The 1,042-nt window shown below is 32.1% G+C and overlaps 1 protein-coding gene across 1 annotated transcript in view; it reads right to left on the bottom strand.

Moving 5' to 3' along the window:
• CAPS2 (calcyphosine 2) overlaps positions 1-1,042 on the bottom strand; it is a 39,651-nt gene that overhangs the window by 13,717 nt on the left and 24,892 nt on the right. Inside the window, exon 3 of the mRNA XM_004384639.2 lies at positions 785-861. Coding sequence (XP_004384696.1) covers positions 785-861 — 77 coding nt within the window. The remainder of the gene's footprint in view (positions 1-784; positions 862-1,042) is intronic.

Raw genomic sequence — 1,042 nt, 5'->3', positions numbered from 1 at the left:
ATAACACATATAATATATGTTATATGGAATATGTAAGTACTCAATTATTAAGGGAGATGACTTCAGAATGACAGCAACCTTAAATTCTACTCTTATTATGATTGGGTTAAAATTCTGTCCCCAGATTGTAATGAAAACCAATAGCCTTTTTTGTTTGTTTTTTAAGGAGGGGTTCAATACAGACAGTAATGCTTTACACTCAGTAGCAATACCTTAACTTTGTAAAATGTTTCTGATGTCCCAAAGCCTACATATATTTCATTCATTTCCCACAGAAACCCTTGAAAGTTAACAGAATAGGTATTGTTATCCTGATTTTAGAGATAAAGAGACATGAGACATTTACACAAGGTCATATGTCTATTGATCAGCAGCATCAGAACGTGAATCTGGCTCCCAGTCCAGCATTCTTTCTTCTGCACTAGACCACCACGAATCTCTTTAGAATACCATCTAATAATGCATAAGACCAGAATTACATTACAAAAAACCACTTTTGCTTTTTATTCAATTAATGTATAAACCCATATTTTCTAATAATTTCTAAAATTCTTGAATTCATAATTCACATAATACTAGTTATTCAGTTAGACAGGACTGTTCAAGTAGGAAAAATCTTTCAAAATTTTAAGGTATGTATTTTTTTATTTTTAAAAAGATAAGAAAATAGGAAAAAATAAATCAAGTGCCATAAAATTGAGAAATATCTGGAAATGCTGCTTTACCACTTACAAAGAAAATAGTTGAAATTAAAACTACTTGAGAATATAGTAATAATTCATACCTTGAATGGCCTTGAAGACCAGCCTATCATTGGCTTCTTGACTAGTTACATCATCTGCAGGTTCCTCAGAAGCAGTTCTGCAATTGATATGTTCACAGTGATAAAAATATTCTGTTTTACAATCTCGGGTGCAGAAACTCTAAGTTCTTCCTGCAACACACTCAAAGAAATCTCAAACAATTGGAAGAAATACTTAGTGATTAGTCAAGTCCCACCTCTGCCTGCTGCTTTAATACCCATTTAAAAACCCATTGTCAT

This window comes from Trichechus manatus, unplaced genomic scaffold (assembly GCF_000243295.1).
Source record: "Trichechus manatus latirostris isolate Lorelei unplaced genomic scaffold, TriManLat1.0 scaffold00125, whole genome shotgun sequence".
Classification (NCBI taxonomy): domain Eukaryota; kingdom Metazoa; phylum Chordata; class Mammalia; order Sirenia; family Trichechidae; genus Trichechus; species Trichechus manatus.
This window is presented reverse-complemented; position numbering and strand designations above follow the sequence as displayed.